Source organism: Synchiropus splendidus, chromosome 10 (genome assembly GCF_027744825.2).
Source record: "Synchiropus splendidus isolate RoL2022-P1 chromosome 10, RoL_Sspl_1.0, whole genome shotgun sequence".
NCBI lineage: Eukaryota > Metazoa > Chordata > Actinopteri > Syngnathiformes > Callionymidae > Synchiropus > Synchiropus splendidus.
Window position 1 is genome coordinate 17,302,736 of NC_071343.1, and position 21,890 is coordinate 17,324,625.

General features: G+C 39.4%; 2 protein-coding genes across 2 annotated transcripts in view; one reads left to right on the forward strand and one right to left on the reverse strand.

Moving 5' to 3' along the window:
• The window catches only part of parp4 (poly (ADP-ribose) polymerase family, member 4), a 31,901-nt gene extending 26,613 nt beyond the window's left edge, over window positions 1-5,288 (reverse strand). Inside the window, exons 1-7 of the mRNA XM_053877140.1 lie at window positions 5,203-5,288; window positions 4,291-4,418; window positions 3,955-4,177; window positions 1,730-1,811; window positions 679-757; window positions 511-615; window positions 267-413 (exon numbers count right to left, since the gene is read on the reverse strand). Of these exons, the coding sequence (XP_053733115.1) occupies window positions 267-413; window positions 511-615; window positions 679-757; window positions 1,730-1,811; window positions 3,955-4,177; window positions 4,291-4,416 (762 nt within the window). The 5' untranslated portion in view covers window positions 4,417-4,418; window positions 5,203-5,288. The remainder of the gene's footprint in view (window positions 1-266; window positions 414-510; window positions 616-678; window positions 758-1,729; window positions 1,812-3,954; window positions 4,178-4,290; window positions 4,419-5,202) is intronic.
• Window positions 5,289-14,137: 8,849 nt separating this feature from the next.
• On the forward strand, window positions 14,138-20,096 carry LOC128766295 (probable 2-ketogluconate reductase). The gene is made up of 5 exons (XM_053877817.1): window positions 14,138-14,516; window positions 17,233-17,404; window positions 19,482-19,660; window positions 19,739-19,835; window positions 19,940-20,096. Exons 1-5 carry the CDS (start codon window positions 14,138-14,140, stop codon window positions 20,094-20,096), a joined length of 984 nt encoding a protein of 327 aa, XP_053733792.1.
• Window positions 20,097-21,890: the final 1,794 nt, after the last annotated feature.

Below are 21,890 nucleotides of genomic sequence, written 5' to 3' on the forward strand. Positions count from 1 at the left end.
TTAAATAATAATAACTAAATCCCCTGCCCGTTCAGATTCATTAGATTGGCCCTTTGTCTCAAAACCTCGACCTCTATCGGGTCAATATTTTTGTGCAACTGTCCCTCTTTGCAGCAAAGCACGATTGTTAAACGTCCCTCAATATGCGAGTATAAATGAACAGCCAAGCGGAGACGCGTGTTGTGCCAGTGCCTTCCTTGCTTTAACTGTATCAGTAAAATGTTGCTTGGAAACGATTAATTATTGAGAGTGATGCTCAGACAGACCTGCTGCAGAGGAGAGGAGCCGAAGTCCGTGACCTGAGGAGGCATGTCCTTTTCCTGCTTTAAACCCGCAGCCTTCTGATTCTCCATCATTACTTTATAAATCTCCACAGCCTCCTCAGATGTCGTCGGATACACCAACATGTCTCGCTGTCAGTCACAAACAAAGAGACGTTGGTCACAATATTGCTAGCAAATAGAAGCTTTATAGCGTGGAAATAAAATACAAAGAAGGGAAAACACGTACCTTTGAGTGTTTCTTTTCCATCCAGTACCGGACCACACGGTACTTCTGCCCATCATCTCCACAATAACTCTGCAGCTCCAGAACACACCATGTGGTCCTGTTCCCCTGGTAAACATTGTATTGGCAGTTTTAATAAAAGACCATATTTAAGAAATATTTTAAAAATACCTTTTGAAAAATGCTGTATTTGGCCACGTGGAAGTGTTCAGAGAACTCTGGCAAATCCTGATCTGCATCCCTATACACTCTGTAGGATCAAATATAGGGTAAAAAATGCAACTTCACTCGAGAAAAGTACTTTAATTCTGTAGGGGAATGGAAAGAGCGGTCAGAAAGAAATAGCAAGGACATAAAACCCAGATGTTTAATAACCTTAGCTTGCATTACATGTCTCACACTGTACATCCACCATGTTTGAAAGTGTTGTTAAGGTTTCTGTGCAGCTTCCACACACTGAATGCCGTTTTAACAGGAACAACAACTAAGAAAAAGTAACCTGATATTTATTTATAAATTCAATGAATGTACTTGAACCTGAAACCTAATTGTGTGCATTGAATTCAATATATTCTTACATATCTTATCTTCTCATACTACTTAGTCATTGCAGGGGTTACGTTCCAGACCCACTGTGAAAAACAATATTCCCAGATTTAACTCCAAAAACTTCAGGATAGAAGCACCAATGTTACTCATTGCACTTACTCTTCAAGCTTGTGTGTGCATATGCATATTCAACTTAAATTGATCATCACTGTGTCAAATATTAAAATGCGACTCACCACTATTATCTAATTATATAACTTTTTGTTTTTAATTCAGTCCCACCCCTATTTATACAGCTTCTCTCCAGAAATAAGGCAAAGTAAATGCCACTTGGTTGATCGTGCCAACTCAGTATACTTGTCTTGGAGAACAAGCCACTCAAGTCTCACTGCATGGGTCATGCATCAGTTCACTGTGAGCACACGTCTCTTTGTCTGATGGTTAAATCTCGCCACCTTCCTCACCTTCTACTACTCACTTACTTATCATATTCTATTTTTTCCCCACATTATTTACATTGCTATTAATTTCTAATACTGCATATATGCGGTAAGATGATGGTAATGAGGTTTGTTGATATGGTGACATTTCTATTTAATAAAGTTTCCTATAGGTCGTAGAAAACAAGGCCTATCCAAGTAAATTTTTGCATTAAGAGCTACACTGTCTGTACCTGAACTTATCCAAAATGTTTCCATTCTCCTCTTCAACCTCTGTCTGCGACTGCTGCCTGTTCCTTCTGGGCTGCTTGGCCACTGCAAGAGAACAGAATAATCCACTTGATCTACACACCAATATTTACTTTCTTTAGAGGAGACAGGTTTTCAATTCTTAAATAAACTCATGACAAAAGTACAAAGGAATGTGAATGCAGCACTGAGTAGTATACAGAGTCAAAAGTACGAACACACCCTTACTTTGACCTGTTAGTTCACATAAAGCTCCTGACTCAGCTGGATTGTGAAACCTAATCTGTGTTGCAACAGATCAATGTAGTAGTGGAGAATGAGCTATTGAAGACTTGGATTGCATCAGTGCCTGAAGGCAAATAATGGCCCATGGCAGCCATGAGTCACTGTGCTGGAACTGGGCAGTGTGACACTCAATCAGGTCTGTGTTCTGTAAATGGTCGGGACAAGACATCAGGGCTTCAAGGAAAACTTTGAAATCCATTTTAAGGAAAACCAATTAAAAGCTGATTAAATGTGATCAATAAGTTTTATCATCAAGAGCTAACTCAAAGTTTCTTTGCAAGCATCTATTACCGATCACAAAGTGAGATACATATTATCCTATACTATAAACTCCTAGCAGGCAGCTCTTTCAAGTGAGTACATGAGAATATAAAATTAAAAAAACAAAATAAACCATCATAGAGCGCTACGAAGAGCAAAAACATATGCGATTATCAGCATAATTTTTATTTTAAGTCTTTGAAGTGAATTCAGGAGACGTTTCCACAGAAATCAGAATTCCTGCAGCACGCAAGTTTTACTTAGTAATTGGATTTTAAATGTGTTTGGTTGATTTTTATGGATTAGGGGATAATTTGACCTGGAGGTATTAGAAGCGTCAACGATTCATCTTGCTGGATATTGAGGTAGAAAATTAAAATAAAAAAAAAAATACATACACAGTGGTACCTCGGTTCTCTACCACAATCCGTTCCAGACGGCCGTTCGAGAAGCGATTTGTTTGAAATCTGAGTCGATTTTTCCCATTACAATGAATGGAAAAAAAAATAATGCGTTCCAGGCCTTAAAATAGGCTTTTGTAGGAGTGAATGTAGAGTGTCTGCTGCAGGTGCGCTGTTCCTCTATGTGTGTGGCCGCTGCATGTGGGAGGGGTTGCCGAGTGAGTGACGTCTCTCCAGAAGTGAAGAGGTGCCCGGTGCGTGTCCAGCTCTGAATGTGCGCTTCTGTGCAGTTTGGCTGTGACAAAGTCATAAACCAAGTAACGCTCTGTCCCAGACTCGCCTCATCCCTGTCCCAGCTCCAGCCCACAACAGGACATCAAACCCTGGAGTGAGCTCCAGCCTCGGAGGTGTGGAGAGCGAGCCCCTCCCCTGTGACACTCTACCACGGTCCAGTGCGGAGACAGGAAAGGTTTTACACCTCAATATGAAGAAAAAACAGTCAGTAAATGTAGCTAACGGGACGCGTCTGCATACAGAGGCTGCGTTATACACAATACCAAAGCGTGTCGTGGATCAGCTGATCGGTCCGCCCACGTTATGTTTTTTACAGCTTTTTTCGGGGGCGTTCGAGTTCTGGATTTTCGTTCGAAATCCGAAGCAAAAAAAAAAAAAATCTCGATTTTTTTGTTCGAACTCCGATTTGTTTGAAGTCCGGGACGTTCGAAAACCAAGGTACCACTGTATAGTGATCAACTCAATATGGAGATGGTTTGAGGCAATAGTGCAGTAAGCTGTTTCAGGCATTTGCAACATAGAAGAAAAAAAACTATTCATTTCTAAAAACTGCACAGCACGTACTACATGTTATTGTGATTGGTATTGTTCAGGAGCGGAGTGGGGTTTAACTGATGGAGGATGGCTTCTTAATACAGTGCAATTGTGGTGGGTTGATGAGGTTTCATGAAACAGTGTTCCAATTTTCAAAGCTCAGTAAGTGGTGCTTATACGAGGTTTCATTAGACGTCAAAGATTTTGAAGCACAGAGTGCCATCTGGTGGGCTCAGAAACTGACAAGCCTCACCAGCTCATCACTAGAGTGAAGAACTGCGAACAGGAGGAAATCTTTGAGGAGTATCTTTGAAGCGTTACAGGGAAAAGCAAGGCATCTGGGCATCACCAAGATGCCCTGTCTATCAACAGACTCTGGCAGGTTTCAGTTTTCTGTTTCGCTCTTGGCTATAATTTCAGAAATATAATGGTACCTGGGGGTCGGAGAGGGGCTGGTTGCGGAGGGGTGTGTGGGACAGCACGAGACAAAGCGAAGGGCGAAGAAATATCCAGTTTGAACTCATCCACTGGTAAAAGAACATTCCTCTCCAGACAGCTGTGCACGTAATCCAGCCCCACAACAGGCGTCTGGTACTTCTGGATGCGGTGCAGCCTGGAGGTCAGCTTGGACACATCGTTGGTCACTACTAGGGAGCACTGTGGGAAGAATAAAGCAAGGCGGCACACACTTAGTTGCACGGTAGAAATGCATGGTGGCTGTAAGAAGCAATACATAATAAGTAGCAGTTTAGCCCACTGAATCATCTGACCTGTTTGTTGATCACAAAGGAAATATGGCCTCCATTTTCTGTTATGGATGACTTTATTTTTGTCTTTTCCTTGAAAGGGAGATTTTTCAACTCCAGAAGCAATGAGCAGCCCTCAAAGAGAGCCATGTCTGTGGAGAGTAGACAAAGGCAAAGTGTTTCAAAAATGTTATATTCGGTGTGTTTTTGTTAAGAGCAGGTTTCAGCTCTATGAGGTTTCTTTACTTTAATAGAGAAAGACTTTCATGAGAATGGCGGACAAACACATTGGATAATGCTCTGATTCTCTTGAAAATGAAAGAAAAGTCACTCAGATTAGATCAGATTATAACTAGATTATTCCACTTGTGTAAAGATAAAACATTTTCATAGTCAAACATCACCAAATAAACATAAAAAAAACGTTTTTAATACCAAAAGATGCATTTGACCACTTGAAAGGTCCCAAATAAGGACATGAGGTAAACTAAATTAAACATGAAAGATTTAGGCTTGTAGGAATGTAAACCGCATTTCATCTATATTTCTAGAATGTATTAAAAACGTCCATCCTGGTTCTACACGCAAGAAACATGTTCTAAAGAGGCGAATAATTTCACAAAGCTAGTAGCATAGGTATGAGCATGTCCTTAAACCAGGAAGTGCTCTTGCACAGGCTATTTTTAGCCTGTCGGGAAAGGAATACGAAACAACATTTCATTCAACTTCGTTTCACGACACCTAAAGAAAGTTAACGGTATAAAAAAAATAGAAAAAAAACAGAGTAGCATCACACAGTTTGAAGTGTCTGAACCAAAAGCCCGAAACTGTTCCGATAAAAGTAGAGGGTCGTTTACCCGTGTCAAAATGTGGGAGAGGAAATCGTTGTTGGACAAAACCTTACAACAATATAGAATGGAAAATGTGGGGAAATACCTGCGCAGTTTGCAGCTGTCAAACTCCCAACATCAGGCACTACTGGATAGTGCTTCCTGGTTCTGAGGGAGGAGTTCGCCTCTAAATTATTTCTGCCAGCAGAAACAAGCGGAAGTGATGTGATTTTATGACTGCAACCTAACAGTGAAATTATCATACAAGGAAGATGGCATTCATCTGCTTAACCCATGTTTGTCACTGCAATAAGACGTCAGTTAAATAAATCTGTATTAGTATATTATATTTAATGGTTGCAAGCGTCTTAGAAAACTTAAAACACAATGGTTTTTCATTGATTCACATGAAGAAATGTTTTTGCTCAACAGGAAGAAAATGAACGTACGGATGAATATGAATGATTTTACATAATATTACTCGATATTGATCAGAAAAAGGGAAATGTAGTCTCAGGTATATTTCATCACGGTCAGCCATCATTAGACCCAGAAGGTTTGCACATGTTGCATCACAGCTGTCCAGCCCTGGTGGTTGTTTATTATTATGGAAGTCAAACATAACACAACTGCCACAGCATTGAAATCTCACCCCCACTCGGTTCTGTATAGAAACAGCAGATGTAATGCAGCTATGGGGTCACATCTTTCCTTCATATATATGGTTGAAAATGAACGAACTGAACACATGACGGATGGAATTATGATTATCATTGTTATTGTTTTTGCTTCTTCTAAATGCTGCATTTAGGCTTTCATGGGAAGGAAGTGGTGAAAAGACAAGTGTACACACACAAAACAGAAAGCTCAACCACAAATGACACGAAACAGGGCTCAGCATTGAATCAAACTAAGGGTTGTATGAAAAATATTGTGGTAAATAATCCACAAATGCCTAATTGTGTATTTATCTGCCTGCGCTGGTTGCATTCTTGTAGGTGATATGACACATACCAAATATGAGCCTGCACCCTTAGGATGAAGTGTTCAGCCCGCTCTCGTATCCAAATTTGCATAATACTGCCATTGAAATTCAAGCCAAAGACATTTTAAAGAGCCAGGACAGCTTTATTCAAACGTCTGCAGTCCTTAAGTCATATTCCAACACAGGGAGACTTGAACCAAAAACTTGATAGGCAATTTACTGCGTTACCATGGAGGCTGGAATCACAATGCACAGCAAGAAATGTCTTTTTTCTGCCGAAAGCAAGTGAGAAGAATGTTGCCACAAATGGGCTTTCACTGGATTTGACAGCGGCAGAAAAAGATGTGCCGCACAGTTGTACACTTCCCCTTCAGCAACTCAGCCATCCAAAAGTTTCAGGTGCCACTGGGTTTGAAGCCAACAAAGCATGAATGAAAATTTAAATTTGTCTTCTCCTTCTTCATCTTAATAATAATGTTAGTGTATAGTATTATCATATTATTATTTATATATTACAATATGTAAATAATATTGTATAATTATTTATCAATAAAGAGAGTCAAAGTAGAAGTGTTATATTATTATTACCATTATTATTTATAGTAGTAGAAGTAGTCGTAGTAGCATATATACATTTTCTTCTTCTCAATGTCTTCATCCAGACATTTCAGTCAAAATTCCAAAGGGGTTTTAAGGATGCGCTAAGTGGTTGGTTTATTCCCCCTCATGGCTTATCTAACACTTCTACTACATTAGCCAAGCATTGATCTAACACAGTGGACCCATCAACAGGATACGAGCAACCTCCGCATTCACACCATCAAATAAATAAGGACCCCTTTCTTCTCCAAAATAAGACACTTTCTTAGATGTCACAGCACAATCGCCTCAATTCCTGTGAAGAACTGGAAGATTCCAGTCTCCTTAGCATGAGGTGGCATGAAATGCACCCTCACGGTAATGGTATGCAAGAGAAGAATACACAAAAGAAGACACTTCACCTAAAGCTTTGTAGTGCAACTAGATTGCAGACATTGGTCCTAGCACACGTGAGGATGTCGCTGTGGCATAGGCATGTCTGTCTCCCAACAAGAAGCCTAGTGGAGGAGAATAAACGTGATTTTCAGCAAGAACTGAAATGACCCTGACTGAATCCCAGGATTCCCTGGTTAAAGATGCTGTTCCTGCATTAGACACTGGAAGGACATGGAGACCAGGCACTGATGTGGCACAAGCCAACGGAGACATTGTGGACATTGTATAAACTTCCTCGAGTTGACGTTCAATGACTAACATTTCAGCGTCACAAATGCATTAGAATGGCTTGTGGAAGTACTAATGTCGCATTATAGATGTGACCTCGAGGCTCAAGAAAATAAAACTCAGTCTATTGAATCATGAGTGTTATTTCTGTGATGCGCAACATCCCAAGTGCCTTGAAAAACAAGTATAATATGAAGCCAAACGCTACCTAAAGTGACTTCAACTGGAAAATAGAGGTGCCACTCGGAGACTCCGGTGGATGAGCATACAAATTTGACCTTTAAAATGCTATATAACTCAAATTTTCTCTCTCTTTCTCTTATTCTGGGAGGCTTGGAGCCCCCTGAAAAGGTTGCCAGCCTAGCAGAACTATCACACACTCACAACTTTAGAGAGATCCACTCTCTATGCTTCTGGACTCTGGGAGGAAATCGGAGTGCTTCATGAAAACTCAAACAGAAAGTACGCAAGCCTCAAGCTGGAGTTGAACCTTTTAAATTAACATGTAATACATATTGCTGCTGTTCAAAATGAACAAAACATCAACTAGAAATGTTTAAAAACTCATCTGTCATCCTCCTTCTAGAGTGAGTGAGTGAGTCAACCTCACATCGTGAGGCTTCATGAAACAGTGCCTTCATTTTCAGAGCCCACTAAATGGCACTCTACTCTAAAAAAAACAACTATTTGACTGAAACCTCACATCACTTTTAAACTGAGACTACAATGTAGAAACAAGTAATTCACAGATATTGCTCAGGGGTTGGGAAATATATGAAATACACAATGATGTATCACAGCCATTCTACATGGGATCATATTCATATTCATGACTGCAGGGACAGTCAAAACAATGGCAGTTTTAGAGAGAAAATCCGCTACTGCTCTCCTTCTCAGATGCTTAAATCGATGACACACCATGCATGTTCTCCTGATACCAAATGATACGACTCATCTTAAAAACTCAGAGCAAATTTAATCTTAACACCTGGTATCCAGCAATGAAATTAGACGGTTCTCTTTACACAAATGAAATCCCCTTATTCAGGGGACGTAGACAAATAGTGAGATTCCTAAAGCCTTTTTCTGCTGACGTTGGAATACTGCGGAATATTTCATTAAATTTAGGAGACATAATGTCATTAAAAAGAGAGCATTCTTAGGTGATTTAACAATTTAAATGCGTATTTGGATTACACTTGCATAGGTGAATAAGAAGTGGGTCAGAAACATTATGGTTTCAAAGGCAGCATAAAAATGTATTTAGCTAGCGATATTAGACTCTGGCCTCCTGGGATAATAATGAGATTCTCTTTGTCTTCTCATATCTTTGACGCTGTTCCGCCGCAGCGGCGGCAGAGTTATCACACGCGTTTTCTACTGCAACTAATTATCCAGCAAATTGTTATATTCTCCAGCTTCTTTTTCCTGTTTGGCTGGAGATCACTCAGCGTGCACCCCATCAGCCTGTTACAAAAGCAAACTAGTTTCTAGGTTTTTATGCTCCCTGTCCACTTCGCTGGAGCAAAGTAGACCCCCCCCCAAAGGAGTATGTTTAATTGCAATTTATACATTAGTTTAAATCTTGCTTCATTTTTAATAGCTTCTGCAGATTTGACAGGAGCTATTCATGGGGGATATTTATCAACTGTTTGACATGCAGGTTGAAAATGAGCTTGGCTCAAAGGCTTTCGTGATTGTTTGCAAAGCTAACTGCAGGGTGTAGTGGATACCAGTTTAAAATAACAGCATAAAAGGGAAGAAAAAGTTATATTCAGAGCTCGATCAATACGTGGTTTATAAGTGCTGGACACCAATGTTCCCATACTGAAGACTTTTTTTCATACATGAGAGTACACACACAGTCAATGCATGGAAGTCACTAACAAATCCGCAATCGTTTAATCCTAACTTAGACATTGTTCACAGAAGTTCATGTCCTTGTCGCCATTAATCGGATCTTTGTTGGTCCTAATTAGAAAATGTGAGATCCAGTCAGATGGGATGGGATCCAAATATATAGTGTGAGGAGTCTATTTCCGCATCATATTGTGTATCAGTGCAGACACTTTGTGTGGATCCCATGAGAAACACAAGAAACTAACAAAGAGATTAGAAAGCGCAGCCCTTCAGCTCATTTCCACCTTAAATAATGTGGTCTAATACTTAAAACACACTCCGGATAGGCTTTAGTCTCAAATAGCAGCCGTTCACAAGTACACCTTTTCCTCAGTTTGAATGACCTCTGAAGTTAAATGTTCCCTGATGTCCCTCCAACATGATGCAATACTTCATAATCCTTCATATATTGTAAAGAAACCACCCCACAAACCACCTGGCAACACATCTGAGCAAAGAACATCACATCATTCCGGTTATTTGTATCTGTATTTTCTTAAATAGGTTTGTTTCACATTTTGCGTATTGAGAATTGAATGTACCCCCTGTGTTGCAAATGGTTGTGATGGGTAGGAGAGGTATCACGAAACAGTATTGTAGTATTAATGAAACAGTGTCCTAATTTCCAGAGGCCACTAGATGGGACTGTTGGTTTAGAAATGATGTGAGGTTTGAATTAGTTGTTCAAATCACAACATTTCGCCTCTGAAAATCTGGACACCGTGTCATGAAACCTCATCAGCACTTCAACACTGTGTCACGAAACCTCATCTGTCCGTTCCAAAGTGGTGTTGTTTTTGGCACTTCAGCTGCACATATTAGTGTTGTAGTCGAGACCACCCAACCGGAGACCAAAAACAGGACCGAGCATACAGAGCAAGACCAAGACTTTGAGGGGCTAGACCAGGTCCAAGACAAAGATAAAACTGAATGCAGAACAAATAGTTCCAATGAAAGCATTTCAGTTGTTGATTTACATTGAAAATATAAATTAGACCTGGTCTCTGTATGCTCTGATCCCTGTCACGGGTGAGGTGGTCTTGACTACAACGATAGATAAACAAAAACCACCTCTCTCGAACCCCTCTTGAGGCCCAGTGTGCCATTTCATGCTGAAATATGTGTTTGTTTTTCATTCAGATCTGGCACTGTTCCTCCAATGAGAGCATTGAATGTCAACGCAACAGTTGAGATTATGAGTGGTGGGAACAGCACCAATACCTACCCGCTCCTTGTCACATTCTCAATATTTTCTGAAAATTTAATGGACATCCAGCGATAACTGTAAGACATTTCTTTGCTAGCAGATGACACACAGCAAAACGAATAACTAATGCAACTGCGACAATATGAAATCTGAAATAATAATGCCAAGACAAGTAGCAGAGGCAGACAACAAAATCCAAAGAATGACAAACCATGCAACACAGACCCACACCTGTCCAATCATATATTACAAAAATGGTAGAATAAAAGAAGAAGCACCAAACAATAAACACATATTAAATGAGGCGTTATTGTTTTAAGCTTGTACAACTATTCTCTGCGCTCAGGGGCTTTCAGGGAGACACCACCGTGCACTTGAAGACCAGTTACATCATGGGCGTCAGTTTTTTAACAGCAGACTGTCTCATTTCTTCCATGCTTTGAATTTTCTGGCTCATCATTAATGCATGACTACAATACATTTGTGCATCTCCGTCCCTGCCGAAACTTTGAAGTGACTGTGTGTATTGATTTTTGCGTTCCCCATTTCATTATCTGAATGTTTTCTTTCCAAGTCCTAAAATTGAGATATTGAGTTTGTTCACTCCACAAGTGCAGGCTTTAAACAGAATAAAAACATTTATGCTTCAGTTGAGAATGAGAGAGAGAATGTGGTGAATAGGCTGGAATACAGTTTGTAAGGCAGCATGTTGGTGCCAGAGAGGCAAATATTTAAATTACTCACCAAATTGTTTTAATGCATTTATTAATATGTTGAAACTGTCGTGCGCTTAGCTTTTGTCCCAGTGGATTTTAGTGATCTCTGCAATTGCCATATTGACAATCTCTACTGCTTGATATCAGTGACATATAACCGTTTTTTTAAATAAAATTACGCTTGGAATGATGCTCATATCAACATAACAATTCAACAGCATACTGAGATTGTTTACATTCATTCCAACAACACAATTTACGGATGAAATATTAAAATATACATTATTATATTTTCACAACAAGAGAAACCAGGAGGTTGGAGGAACACTCACGGCTGGTCATAGTGAGAGATCTGGAAACTCAAGCTCAGGGTTATCTTTTTTGATGAGTTGGAGGAAGCAACCCCATCTTCTATTAGGGATTTCTCTTTTTTATTTATTTATTTTTACATATCGCAATGCAAGGGTTAGATATTTGGCACCTTACCTCAACAAGGGTTAGAGCACAACTCTCTCCTATTTATGATTAACCCCAACAAATGGTCATATTTCCAGACAGTTATTGAGTCACTGTTAAAACTCGAACCGAAGCATGTTTTTAACCTCATTTGCGACTGAAGCCAGGTCAAACAAATGCTGTATGAATTAGTGGTAAACAGATGAATAAACTGGATTAATTTACAAAAACATGCACACACATGCATGCGCTAGTACAACTATCTTTGTGGGGACATTTCACTGACTTCCATGTTGATTCCAGTCTCTCAACCTGTCCATCCAAAACAAAGGGCTAACCTTTAACCATGACTCTGACCTTTCATAATGACCTGGTTATTTTGTAGTTTGTGGCCTCAAATTAAAGTTTAACCTTCTGGGGACTTGCAAAGAATGTCCCCACAAGTATGTGCATTTGCATCTTCATAAATGTAGCTGTACAAGGTAGTGGTGGGACAAGTTAATAACAATTTATTAATTACAGCAAATAAACATATTACAATAATTTAATTTAATCTAATGTAACAGTTTGCTCTCCAGACAACAGGGAACCTTTGTAAGTGCAGGAGTTCCTGGTCCAGTGTTCACACTGATGCACAAGACACGTGGCAGCTAGGATGAGAACAACAACAACAAACATGGAGGAATCCCTGAACAAAAGCAAACAAAAGCATCTGTTTGCTTTTGTTCAGGGAGGTTTTTTTCACTACACAATGGTCAGGGTTTCCACTACTCTGAATGGACTTGAAATTCTTGACATGAAAAGAGCTTTAGTTTAAGGTGATATAAAAACTTGAATATAGCCACCATTGTGATTTATTGTGCCATTGTCAAAGTGAAGCAAAATAAACAATATTTTGTTGTTTAAATGTATGTATGGGTCCATCATTTCATTCAGTAATGTATCAAATTCATTCAAATAAAAAAAAAAAAATGACTTGTTGTGGCAAATATTCTTATATCATTAAACTGTGATTAGTTGAGATTTTTATTCATCATAAATTCTCATTTTTTTTAATGCCACCCCTAGTACAAGATATCCAAGCACACACCCAGGTTTGTCACACTGTCTTTGTGGGCGCCTCTGATCACCATAATGCTTTCCCCAGCCTCTCAGCCTAAACATAACCATCAACTTAACCCAACTTAAGTTTCACGATAATGACCTGGGTGTTTTGAAGTTTTCATCTTCTATTTGCGGATAAATCTTGTGGGTGTGTTTCCAAGAATTGGTCTTCATAAGTACAACAAGGGGCACACACACACACACACACACACACACACACACACACACACACACACACACACACACACACACACACACACACACACACACACACACACACACACACACACACACACACACACACACACACACACACTCACAGAAATTGCATTACAATATATTTACAAAAACTGGCAATTGCAAGAGTCAAACATCACGAACAGGGTAATTGTTACTACTTATTAATGTTTTAAAATGCATTTTTCCTCAGTAGTTTGCTATATTTAATGAAGCAAAGATTGTGTAGCACTTCCTTTTTACGCAGTCATTGATTGACCTAGGTTAACATCAACATTCTTCTTCTCTGAGGAGTGAAACTCCTGTCTAACCAGTAGCTCTGACTCGTCTCGCCCAAGACCAGAAGTCTCAAGCCTGGAACCGTAAGAAAAACCTTTTTTGTATTTATTACTTTATTTTAAATGAAATGAATTTAAATACTGTAGATACATCAAACAAGGCTGAAAATAGTGAAAGTGAAAAACAGTTACAGCGATTGCATAAATTTAGATTCATATCTGGAATATCACCTTGGAATTAACACTGTTACATGGACACATAGTACGTGCATGTGATGGTCAAGCACCTGGCCGAGTTGCTGGAACTTTCTCATCATTTTTACATTCCTTATTTCTGGATTGTTTTACTGAACACATATATATATAAAAATATTATGATCAATTATTATATTAATACTTTATTATTACTTTATTTTTATTAGCTCTTTTTTTGTAACGTGGCCAGCAAATTGTCTGTACATATTATACACATTCATAGCCAGTGTATTGTGAGACTTCTTTTTTTGGTGACCTTCCTAAGTATGGCTGTGGTTCTATGTATCCACATTTGCTCTTTGGCAAACAGTATGTGATGAAGGAGTACTATTAGTGGTGTATTTAGAAACAAGGTCCTGATAATGGACCGGTCTTCTCGTGACCCGAGACGGCCAGTTTAAAGATTAATACGACATGCAGAAGCAAATCTACATAATCTGTTCTGAGCAACATTACAAGGCGAGAGAAGAGTTTTCTCCAAATGGAATTCAGATTTATTAAACTATATTACCACCACTGACTACCACTGTCAACTGTTGAGATATTTTTGGTTTAACAAAAAAAAAAAAATAAAAAAAATAAAAAATAAAAAATATATATATATATATATATCTCTTTCTTTATCACGGGTGTTCCAGGTGATGGAGGAGGACAAACCTTGGGCCTTGGTGTCAGAGGTCGGGGGGGAATACGGCTACCTTGAGGAGCTAGTGGACATCATAAGACAACACTTTCAAATAATATGTTACAAGGATTTCCTGGAGAACCCTGCGGCTCATGCGTCCAAAATCCAAGTTGTCTTTTGTTGGAAGTACTTCCCAGCTGCCGAGCCATCGTTGCTTCGGTCACTCCCTTCTCTCAAAGTCTTCGTCAGCGGCGGAGTCGGCATCGACCACTTGGATGTGTCATTCATCCACAGCCTTGGGGTGAAGGTGTCCAACACGCCCGGTGTTGTCAGCGATGCCACGGCCGACATGGCCATGTCCCTGCTCCTGGCGTCGGCTCGGCAGGTCCTGGAAGGTGAGATCCTAGTCGCCCGCCGCACCAAAACAAATTTGAGTGGATCTCTTCGAGAACGGCGAGAGCTTATGAGAGTGAAAATTTTTATATTTCATCTTTTCTGAATGACAGGTCCATTTTGCGTTCTCTCAAGTTCAGAGCAACAGTGACTGACATCATTCTTTCCTGAACTAATCTGCTTTCTGCATATTCAGTCATTTACGTTTCCATTTCCGCTGAGGTGAAGCTGGAGATACTTTGCTTTACGCGATGTCATGGTGAATCACGAAAGCTGCTGTCGATTGGTGAGGGCTTTTGACGTGTTCATCCACGAGCTGAACGTGCATCAACTTTGATTCAATATTAACTGAAATATAGACGTCAAATCCTCCTTCTGAAAAAGTTTGGAAGCTCACAGTTGGACAAGCTGCGCATCCAGTTTTCTCACCGGATGTGGTTGTTCACCAGCATTCATGAAACAGGCCCCTGATGTTCATCAAACACTTGCAGGACTGACAAGGTGAGGCAGAAGATACTGAGGCTGAAACAGATGACAGAAACTGGCTTGACAGAAAATAGACCTCGACCACTTTAACTGTCAATTATGGTTTATGACCACAAATATGTCTCTTGTATTCATTTTCCAAGAACAAAATAATGTGATAAAATCATGAAATAACTGATGCAAAAACACGAAAAACACTGCTATCAAGCTTCTTTAGATTTTTACCATTGGCATGTGTTCATATTTTTCACACACACACACAGAAAATGACAGATAACTAAATATAGAGGAGTTGTTAGCAACCTGGGAGTAACGATAAGTTGAAAGCAATGGCGAGTGATAATTTGGTTGATAAAGTGGAAAGAAAATCATGAAATAACTGATGCAAAAATACAAAAAAATACCTGCCCTGCTGGCTGCTATCAAGCTTCTATATATATAAACATTCCCATCCAAAAACATATAAGAAATGATATAAACAAAAAAACCAAACAAATAAACAAAAACATTTCAAGGATACGCCCCCTGAAAATTATGAAATAAAACTAAATAAAAAAAAAAAACCCTGAATATAACAAGGTCCAAAAGAAAATCATGAAATAACTGGCCCAAAAATACAAAAAATACCTGTCCTGCTGGCTTCTATCAAGCTTCTTTAGATTTTTACCATTGTCATTTGTTCATTTTTATATATATAAAAATATATATACATTCCCACCCAAAAACAAATATGAAATTATATAAACAAAAAACTAAATTAACATTTCAAGGATATGCCCCCTGAAAATGATGGAATAAAACTAAATAAAATAATTTAAAAGGAAAAAACCTGAACATAAGGTCAAGAGATAAAAAAAAGTGTGCCACAAAATACTAAATGTGAATTGGCAGATCCAGTAATAATCCACACCACCACTTACGACCTTTAAATTTCCTCCCCTTCATGTCCTGATCTAATAATTATCACAGCCTTCCTAACAAGTTTTATTAACTTTCATCATTTCCGAGGCTTCCAAACACGAGTCACACCAAGTCAATGAAAGTGAGAACTGCTTCAACCGATGATGTTGTGCTGTAGAGTTGGTTTGACAATCGACAATCATTACATGAGCAGTGGTGCGTTAGTTGGAGGTACGCCACAGGTAATGATTCATACTACAAGCGGGCCTGAAATGCTTTAACACTGATGAAGACAGGGTTTTGGGTCTTACATTGCACATCAAAGTCTTCTTTTAATGTCTGCAAGAAGGTTTAAGATTTTATCAACATGTCCATCACAAATGTACTGTGGTGAGCAGCGGCGTTTCAGAATTCTTCACTACAAATTCAGCTTGTACCATGGCGACCTTTGGGTTAAAAAAAAAAAAAATAAAATAAAAAAAAAATCACATTCTTGACCAAACATTACTGAGAAGTCTGGAAAGGTACGAGTGCAGGAAGATGTCAAGTGTTTGTCAGAAGCCTAAGTGTCATGTTTGCCTCAGAAGTGACCCAGGTGCAGATGAGTGCAGGTTGACAGACGGCACGGTCACAAGATTAAATTGATGAATTTAATACAAAAATTCAGGGACTAGAGATAAAATCTGCAACAAAAGAGAGGTGAATCAATGTCAACCTTCAAAACTAGGGAGTACACAAAAACGCTCGGATAATAACTCACGAGGTCCAGATCGACTAAAAGCGCTAGGTGGAGGAGAAACACTCAAACTCACACGAAGGAAAAAATCTACATAATCGATAAATGAAAAGTGAGTTTAAGCACACTCACACGCGGTCTGGCTAAAGAATTGAGATGAAAACAGAAGCGGAGCAAGGAGGAGAAAATGAAACCCAGGAAACGGCTGAAGAGAAATTCAAGCGCACGCAAGAAATCTAGAAAATTCAGAGGAACAAAGAGGAATGGTCTCAGGAGATTTACCGAATGACACGAAACCAGCTGTCTGGAACCCACGAGAAGATATCTAGAGAGGAGTTGATAACGGGATGAGTTCCAGCTGTGCTGCCATTAAGCTGGATGGGACACAGGAAAAGGAAACTACAGGGGGTTAACAAAATAAAAGCACGCAGAACAGACAAAGAATAAGAGCACAGAGTGTGGAACATGACACTAATACCTTAAAGCAATGCGTGCCACCTAGTGGAAGATGAAAATGAGGACGTTGTATCAGCCCATAAGTACCTTTTGCTCATAAGATAAGAAAGTTCCTCCAATATTTCTTTCTTCTTCAACAGGTCACCAGATTTCCGTGGACCCTACGACCACCAAGATGCCCCAAAGCATGATGGGAGCTGAAGTCACAGGATCGACTATCGGAATCATTGGAATGGGCGATGTTGGTTACAAAATTGCCCAAAGATGTAAAGGATTTGAAATGAAGGTCCTGTATCACAACAGAACAAGGAGGTAAAAAACAATGGATCGAAACTGTGGTCTGAGACATGCTTATAAGATATTAGGTTTGCTGTTATGCAAGATTATTTTCAACTTATTTCCTCCTTCCTCTTCCTCTCAGTGGTGCGCTATATTTCTCTCATATTTTCCCCCTTATTGCTCATTTGTTTTTACAAAAGCTGATAGTGTTCTGCTATATGGGGAATCAGCACTGATCTAGCACATGATGCTCTGATTCTACCGGAGCTGATTCTGTCAGGAATGGTCTTATTCTTCTCTTATTTTCCCACAATCCCTTTATGAAAAATAGCTATGCCGACAGAGGGTGTACGGATGTTGGTCTGTGATATCAGTCCCCTTTTAATCATTGAAGAAAGTGTCAAAAATATGTCACGTTTTAAACATTAATGAGGCAAGTGTACTTCAATGATGCAGTGTGCTGGTTTTGGCTCCGGTGCCTTGAGTTTGATGGTCTGGGTGAAGATGGCGTTTTGGCCAGTTGGTTGATTATATAACGGATTTGCAGGCATCAGGCATGGATCAGTCCGACAGTAAAATGATCTGTTCCTCATTTTCGAAGAGACTTGGTGGGGATGAACAAGCTCTCAAAGCTGTATATAAAGATGTCCCCAGGGTTTGTTAAAAAAAAAAAAAAAAAAAGACTGACTGGCCGTCTTAGCTCTCCTTTGGGACCTCATTGAGTACAGAATGCCTGAGGAACCTCACCAGGGAAGTGTCTATAAAGTCATGCAGAGGACCTTGTCGAAGCATTTCCTACACTCCAACTCTCAGAGGGGGCGCCCAGACACCCTCAGGGGGGGAGCTGAATAGAGAAACTAGTCATGACATGGCATATTTAGCTGCTAAATTTCATGTTAGTCATCCAGGAGTGGGTTTGGAGACATGATTAGCAGACGTATTGAAGCAATAGTTGTAGGTGCAGTTCTAACATTATGATAAATAAAATGCATAGAGAAAAGTTTATTGTTTTTATGAAGTGAATCAGGAGGGAAGGGGAGTGTATTCCATGCGGTGCTTTCCGCCTCAAGTTGCTATTTGGGGGACTGGAGAGATGTGTAGCTCACTGACTGGATTTTAGGCTTGTGCAGAATTCCTAAATTTGAAATTTCATTTCAATTCATATGAAGAATTGAAAATGAAATTGCTTGAGTGAATTCTTTATAATTCAGGCAAGTAAAACTTCCTGGAAAATGAAATACTTTGGCCATTGTCAACAATTCGACATGTAATATATATAGCAATAAAATAAAGTGTATTATATTAATACAATGTCAATTTATAGTTACAGTGAATGTTTTCATTCTTAACTGTAGGTAGTGTGTATGAAGTGCATAGGGAAGCATATATGAAACTTATATATACTTAGAATATACTTAAAAAACGACATCCTTTTATTGATATTTGAACTTCAATTCAACGTCCGGTTAACTCCTTCCTTTCAAATTAAAATCGCATGAATGAAAATCAATTGGAATTTGGGAGATTCAGAGATGGGATTTCGCATAAGCCTATCATCTATCAGCAGAGGCTTCATGAAACAGCGTCCTTTCATTTTCAGAGCCCACTAGATGGCATTGTCTGCTCTAAAATATTTGGTCTTTGAACAACTATTTCAGTGAAACCTCTCATAATATTTGAGAGTGCCTCCTTCTCAGCACTGAAAATACAGACACTGTTTCATGAAGCCTCACCTGCCCAGCACTGTGAGTGTTGTTTAATAGAGGCTGTCATGAAACAAACCTATGGGTTCCTGATGATATTGTCGGGCTCTTTGTACGACTTAAAGTGTGTTTAGGTTTTCTGGGGCGCACCAAACAGAAGGGAACTGTCATGGCAAAGATGAGAATGAGACTAAACTCACAACCCGTTGTGTAGATTGCGAGGTAATTGATGCCGTGGAAATGGTGCTGGACCATCGAAAGATGTTGTGCTGTTGAATATATTACACAAAACTGGTTTTAAAAAAGGCTATAGTAAAACACTCCAATAAGAAATGGAAAACCTATGTGAAATGCATTCATTTTACACACATTTCCATTTGTGAATCTCAAACCCAAACCTTATGCAGGAGTCCTGAATGCGAGCAGGCGGTTGGAGCCACTTTCTGCCCCCAACTGACTGATCTGATGCGATTCTCCGACTTTGTCATGATAGCTGTCAAGTTGACCCCTGACACAATTGGCCTCATTGGCCAGCGAGAGCTGTCCGTCATGAAGCCCACAGCCACACTGGTCAATGTAAGCAGAGGTGAGTTACCAGAAGTGTATTTATCTTGATCAAGTGATGACACGAGTCAGGATAATGGTGTTCTTTTCTGTGCCTCAGGTCAAGTTGTTGACCAGGAAGCTCTCGTGGAAGCTCTTCAGTCAGGGACAATACGTGCAGCTGCATTAGACGTGACACATCCCGAGCCGTTGCCAAGGTCGAGCCCACCTCACGCCGACAATACACTCTCATGATGTAGTGCTGTAATATCGCTAATGTGTTTTCTCGTGCTCATGTTTTTTTCCCCTCAACCTTTTATAGGGAACATCCTCTGCTCTGTCTGCCTAATGTGCTGATCACGCCACACATCGGCATCAACACCGTCAACACGTCGAGGAAGATTGTGGAGAAAATGGTGGAAAATGCTCTGGCTGCAGTTAAGGGATTAGATATTCCAAATGAGGTTAAGCTAATGTGATTCAGCTCCTATCTGCACAGTCAGTGGTATATCTCCAAGCCTTAATGTAGAATTGTTGAGGCTCATTTATGCAAGGAAAGACATGGCATGTTTTTCAAGTTAACAATTTATCGATTGTCTCTCTTGGAGTTTAGCTGGAGCAGCATTATATAGGAGACAAACAAATAAGACCCTTGGTTTAATGCTGATACGAGGCAGTTACAATCATCTGCGCATGGTGAAGGAGCTAGTGTGGTTTTATTTTAAACATGTCTAAGTACACATGCTTTAGCCCATTAAAGTTTCAATGTAAGCACGGACAGGTTGTGATGACTGTTTATTAAGTTTTAAGGAACATTATTTTGCTGCATTATCAGTTAGAAACAGTAATATTTTCACATGTATGTCAGTTGTTTACACATTTTCGCTGGTAGTGATGGTCTGATGAGGCTTCATGATACAGTTTCCTCACTGGGTTGGCGCTCTCTGTTAAACACAATATGAGGTTTCATTTAAATAGTTGATAGCCAAATATAAGGGAGCAGAGAGTGCCATCTGGTGGGCTCTGAAAATGAGAACACTGTTTCATGAAGCCTCACCAGCCCGTCTCCAGTCATGAGTGAATTTTGTGATGCTGGTGAGTTTGAAACAAAACGGAAAAGAATCCCAGAATTTTGAACAGTTCCGCTCTTGTTTTCCATCTATTCTTCAGGCGCATATAGGGGAAAACTTTTCTTAAATTTGCCATTTTGAAAATTCTGTTTTTGGAGTGTTCAAGTTTTGAAATCCCACTGTGCTAATTTTATCACCGTAATACTCACATTAATAGAAAATAAATATTTTGTAAGTCTCTGCGATTCCTGAACTGCAAAAAACTGCTATCTATCGATCTATCTATCTATCTATCTATCTCGATACATACAGTATATAATTTTACAGTGACAATAAGCAGTTCCTTATTTTCATACAAAATGCTCAGTGATATATATTTAATATATTTTACATATTTTTATGCTAGTGCATTATGATGTCATTTTCCTCAGTCAGTAAGTACTGTATTTATGATGAAATGTCAAACTTGTATCTATAACCTGGTGACCCTGTAGAAGCCATAGCTCACTGAGCTGTGACATATGCTCATTATATCATGGAAAGTGCACGGGCTCATATTATAATTAAGCAATTATTCATGACATGTTGGTGTATATGCTCATTACCGTGTGGATAAGGGGCAGAATTGCAGTTCAATTCAGGGCGGTTCCCTCTGAAAAAACAACACAAAAAACAAGATATAGCGTGTACATAACCTACTGTTTATTTTTCCCGAATACACACTAGAGATATATTGGTGTTAATTTATACCTTGTTTAGATATTATCTATAGGAGAAGGTGATTCGACTGCAAATTTATTCTGAACCGTACATAGGTCTGTCCGCCATGGAGCTAAACATATCAACAGTGGATGGACAACCAACCTTGTCGACTGTCCCAGACTGTCTGGAACTATCAATGAGTCTGTCTGTTCTGTCACTACCACATGCTGCGGCAGCATATTTCATCCCCTATGGATGCCATAGGTTCCGTCCTTGCCTTGTCTGTCATTGAATTCTCTGTGCTTAACAGAGACTCAAACTTTATTTGCAAATGATTGAGGGTAGATATATACACTATACAACTGTAGAAATGTTTCATCATAAGCTGTAGTGTTGGATTAAAGAAGGAGAAATAGGAGAAGTGATGGACTTCTGTTGTAAAACAGAATGTATCTTCCTCTTCTATGATCGGTGATGAGGAATAGTCCTTCTTTAATGGGT

Coding starts and splice junctions, on each gene's coding strand:
- LOC128766295 (XM_053877817.1), top strand. CDS start 14,138: ATGGAGGAGGACAAACCTTGGGCCTTGGTGTCAGAGGTCGGGGGGGAA. Junction 19,661..19,738: donor ACTGGTCAATGTAAGCAGAG/GTGAGTTACCAG, acceptor TCTGTGCCTCAG/GTCAAGTTGTTGACCAGGAA. Junction 19,836..19,939: donor CATCCCGAGCCGTTGCCAAG/GTCGAGCCCACC, acceptor AACCTTTTATAG/GGAACATCCTCTGCTCTGTC.